This window comes from Corapipo altera, unplaced genomic scaffold (genome assembly GCF_003945725.1).
Source record: "Corapipo altera isolate COAL_440 unplaced genomic scaffold, ASM394572v1 103750, whole genome shotgun sequence".
Classification (NCBI taxonomy): domain Eukaryota; kingdom Metazoa; phylum Chordata; class Aves; order Passeriformes; family Pipridae; genus Corapipo; species Corapipo altera.
In genome coordinates, this window is record NW_020886556.1 from 1,237 (window position 1) to 6,004 (window position 4,768).

General features: G+C 57.6%; 1 protein-coding gene across 1 annotated transcript in view; it reads left to right on the plus strand.

Moving 5' to 3' along the window:
• The window catches only part of LOC113941246 (sentrin-specific protease 1-like), a gene marked incomplete at its 3' end in the record, with an annotated part of 4,594 nt that extends 297 nt beyond the window's left edge, over positions 1–4,297 (plus strand). Inside the window, exons 2-4 of the mRNA XM_027632403.1 lie at positions 119–186; positions 3,266–3,350; positions 4,202–4,297. Coding sequence (XP_027488204.1) covers positions 137–186; positions 3,266–3,350; positions 4,202–4,297 — 231 coding nt within the window. The remainder of the gene's footprint in view (positions 1–118; positions 187–3,265; positions 3,351–4,201) is intronic.
• Between the last annotated feature and the right edge of the window lie 471 nt (positions 4,298–4,768).

Genomic DNA, 4,768 nt, shown 5'->3' on the forward strand with positions numbered 1-4,768 from the left:
ATTCCAGGTCCTTAGAGATCCAGGATTCCAGGTCCTTAGAGATCCAGGATTCCAGGTGCCCAGAATTCCAGGTCCCCACTTCCCTGGCCGTAATCCTTTTCCTTCTGTTTCATTTTAGGAGGCTTTTATTGGTTGAATGCAGTGGGAGGATCACACCTGGAAGGAGGGACGGAGGTCCTACTCATGGTTAGTGACCCTTTCATGCTTTCAATCTTTAGAGCTTCCTAAAGGCCTCAGGATTCCGGGGGAAGTGAGAGGATTCCAGGGAAATCAGAGCTTAGGGGGGAAGCCGAGGCCCAGGGCAGGGTCTGGAGCGATCCCAGGGCCACGGGATTTGCCTCGGAGTGAGACCTGGAGAGAGGATTTTGAGGAAGGTGCCTGGGTGGGGTTTTCTGGGGGGGAGGTGTTTCTCCAGTGTTTGGGAGTGGGCAGGAAGCAGCCTGTTAAAAACGAGGTGAACACTGGGATTTTAGCGGAGGCAAAGCCGTGAAATCTGGGAATCTTCTCATCTCCTGCTCTCACCTCACCCGCCCTCTGCTTTGGCTGCACCTTGGAGCCGATCCCAGCAATTCCCTGAGGCACCTGCCCGGCTCTTTGTGTGTTTGTGAGCCCTGGAGAAGGCAAAAAAAAGGAAAAAAATCCTCTTTTCAGCCCCTGCCCGTGGCGGGGGCAGATTTGGGGTTGGATCGTCCTTCCCGATTATCCCTGCCCAGCTTTTCCTCCTCAAGGTGCACCAGCCCAGTTCTGCCTCCCCCAGTTCCTCCAGGAGCTGGAATTGTGATCCCTGTGGGTCCCTTCGGGCTCCCTGCTCTTCTTCCTCCAGCTGAGGGCTCGAGCGACTTCTGGAGCCCCCACTAATTGCCAGGGTTGATTTTTTGGGGGTTAATTAATTAATTAATTAATTAATGACCATTTTCCCCGTGGGTCTTGTCGTGACTCAGATCCTTCACCCCCGAGCTCGAGCTCGTTCCCAGGAGCCTCTTCTCCATCCATTATCCATTAGGATTTATTTATTCCGGGAGAGGTGGGGATGTGGAGCTGCTCCTGAACAGTGGAAAGGTGGGAGAGGGGGATTTTTGGGGGTGAGATTTCCCCCCACACTGGGTTCATCCCATCCAAAGCAGAGCAGTCACTGCTGGCAGGGCTGGGAATGGGTGTCCAGCTAAGGAAGGCTCGTGGAAAACGCTTGGCTGGACCAGGTCTGGCCCCTGCCATGACAGAGACCCCCCCATTCCTGACACTTCATCCCGAAAACCTCCCCCTTCACGTTACCAACCATTTCCTTCTGCCCCTCCTGAGTCCCTTGGTGGCCTCTGGGTGTCCTGCAGCCCGTGGAGGGCTTTTCTTGGGGCAGTTCTTGGGATTTTGGGGGGAGAGGATCCCCCTGAGCGGCCCCGGGGCAGCGGGTTGAACCCTCCACCCTTGGCACCGACCGACGCGGCTCGGCCAAGTCCCTGCGGATCAGATTTCCCGAAAGATGGCACATCTCTGCCTGTTGGCAGCCAAACCTGCCTCCCTCTCTGTGCCAGGCGCTCTCCTGACCCCTCTACCCGAGCCAGCAGCATCTGATCCCCTGAGTTCCCTTCCCGAGCTCTCCAAGCGCAACCGCGGCGGCGAGGGGGCTCCTGGGGCTCCTCTGAGGAGGTACCAGAGATGGAGGGGATGGTTCCCGGGGCTCTTCCCGGTCCTTTTGGTCTCCAGGAGGAGCAGGAGGTGTCTCCAGAGCTCAGTGTCACTTAGTGACAGCAGCAGCTCCTTTAGGGAACATCTTGGGGCCACCACCTCGTGTCCTCGGGCTCGGGCTCCTCTGAGAAGGTGCCAGATGTGGAGGGGATGGTTCCCAGGGATCTTCCCAGTCCTTTTGGTCTCCAGGAGGAGCAGGAGGTGTCTCCAGAGCTCAGTGACAGCAGCAGCCCTCAGAGAGCAGCTCTTTTAGGGCCATTGGAAACATCTTGGGGCCACCACCTCATGTCCTCAGGCTCCTCTGAGGAGGTGCCACATGTGTGGGAGACAGTTCCGCGGGCTCTTCCCAGTCCTTTTGGTCCCCAGGAGGAGCAGGAGGTGTCTCCAGAGCTCAGTGACAGCAGCAGCCCCCAGAGAGCAGCTCCTTTAGGGCCATTGGGAACATCTTGGGACCACCACCTCGTGACCTCATGCTTGGGCTCCTCTGAGGAGGTGCCAGACATGGAGGAGATGGTTCCCGGGGGTCTTCCTGGTCCTTTTGGTCTCCAGGAGGAGCAGGAGGTGTCTCCAGAGCTCAGTGTCACTTAGTGACAGCAGCAGCTCCTTTAGGGAACATCTTGGGGCCACCACCTCGTGTCCTCAGGCTCAGGCTCCTCTGAGAAGGTGCCAGATGTGGAGGGGATGGTTCCCGGGGCTCTTTTTGGTCTCCAGGAGGAGCAGGAGGTGTCTCCAGAGCTCAGTGACAGCAGCAGCCCCCAGAAAGCAGCTCCTTTAGGGCCATTGGGAACATCTTGGGGCCACCACCTCCCCTCCTGGGGCTCCTGCAGTCCCCCCTGGAGTCCGTGTCCTCCTTCCTGCACTTCCCAGTGCAGGGAATGGCTCAAGGTCTTTGTGCCCACCGAGGAAAAGAAGGTGGCACCTGCCTGGGCAGGGGCTTGGCAGAGTCCCTGAGCTTTCTCAGGTTAAACCCCCCCCACTTCCAGGGTTTTAATCCAGACCAAGTTGGTGGGAGCCTCTTGGAGCAGAGCCCACGGGCCGACACCCCCGGGAGCTTCCCGTGTCCTCCAGGCCCTGGGGGTGGGAGCTGGGATGTGAAACCTTCCCCTGGGGCTCTTCTCCCTCTGCTGTGGGCTCAGGGGAGGGTTTGACCTGTGCCAGCAGCTGGAGAGGAGCCCTTTCCCACCCAGGGACACTTCTGAGACCGTGACCAGTTTGTCCCTGTCACCTCCATCCCCGGGAGGTCACAGGACACCAACAGAGCCCTCAGAGCTGCTGAGCTTTTCCTCTGCCACGACACCAATTTTCTCCCCCTGATTTGTTTGTGGCTTTGACTCTGGTCTGGCAGGGACTGGGGGATTTTTTTTCCCTCCTGGATGAGTTGTGGAAGTCGTGCTCGGTCCCTTTGGACTCCACAAAGCCCTTTTTGAGCGCGGCCGGGGCCGAGACGAAAACATTGGGCTCCCATCCTGCCTGAGCTCTGCAAACATGGGCAAAACTTGGGTAAACTGAGGGACTTCTCTGGCTGCTCTCCCCCCCCCTCTGCTGTTCTAAACCAGCTCTCCTTGTTGTCCCGTTCCTCCAGGCAGTACCTGAAGCAGGAAAGCCTGGACAAGAAGAGGAAGGAGTTTGACACCAATGGCTGGGCCCTGCTGAGCAAGAAGAGCCAGGTGGGTTTGGAGAAGGGGCCTCTCTTGGGCCCTGCTCTTGTCCTCCATCTTTTCAGGCTGGTTTTCCGCAGGAATTTGTTGTTTGTGGTGATAGGGGAGGGAGGGAACAAATCCCAGATTTTGGGAGAGGGTTTTTTTTTATTCCACGTGGGCAGATTTTGTGCTGGGACAGGGGAATGGGGTTAAACTGGAAGAGGAGGGTTTTAAGTGGGATGTCAGGAAGGAATTCCACCCTGGGAGGGTGGGGAGGCCCTGGAATGGGTTTCCCATGAGGATTTCCCATCCCTGGGAGTGTCCAAGGCCAGGCTGGACCCACCTGGGATAGTGGGAGGTGGAATGGAATGGGACAGGATGGGCTTTTGGTCCCTTCCAGCTCAAACCATTCCATGATTTTGTGTTTTTCCCCTCAATTATTCCAGGCTTGAGCAGCCTTTCCTGCATTCCCAGCTCTTTATTTCCATGGGATCATGGAACAGTTTGGGTTGGGAGTGACATTTAAAAGGGTTTTCCTTCCCAGGGGGCTCCAAGAGGGACTTGGGACAGGGAGTGATGGGCCGAGGGGTGAGGGGCTTCCAGCTGGGAAAGGGGTGGAACTGGACAGTCTTTAAGTTCCCTTCCAACCCAAACCATCCTGGAATTGATGACATTTGATGAACTTTCATTTGCTGCCCTTGGGGAGCCCCTTCAGGGGGGAAAGAACCTTTCCCCGAGATCCAACCCAACCATTCCCTGGCTCTCAGAGATCACAGGCGCCCTTCCCATTGAGCCCTTCACCCCTGGCAGCTGGAAAGGGGGTGATGGGCCCTCTGGAAGTGGGTGTTTCCCCTCTGGAATGTGTGTTTTCCTTGCAGGAGATCCCCCAGCAGATGAACGGCAGCGACTGCGGGATGTTCGCCTGCAAATACGCCGACTGCATCACCAAAGACAAACCCATCAACTTCACCCAGGTACCACCTCAGGGGGGGTCACCCCGGGGCCAGGGACCCACCAAAACCACCCCTCTCACTGTCCCCTCTGCAGCTGGGCAGAGGAGAGAGGGGAAAAAACCAGCTGAGGATTCCTGAGTTGGGATAAGGGCTGGGAGAGGGCGGGGACGGATCAGAACAGGCTCCAAATGGGGATGGGGCTGGAATTTATGGCTGACGGGGGAAGAGTCAAAGAGGGAGGGAGAAAACAGGCTTAGGAACACCTTCCCCCCTCCCACGGTGTCCCTTCTCCCCCCCAGCAGGGCAGGGGGTCGGGAATGGGGGTGATGGTCAGGTTGTGTCTCCCATGGGAGACAGTCATGGATGGAACCTCCAGGGTGAGGCCATCTCATGGGAGATAATCCTGGATGGATCCTCCAGGGTGGGTTCATCCCATGGGAGACAGTCCTGGTTGGACCCTCCAGGGTGGGTTCATCCCATCAGAGATAATCC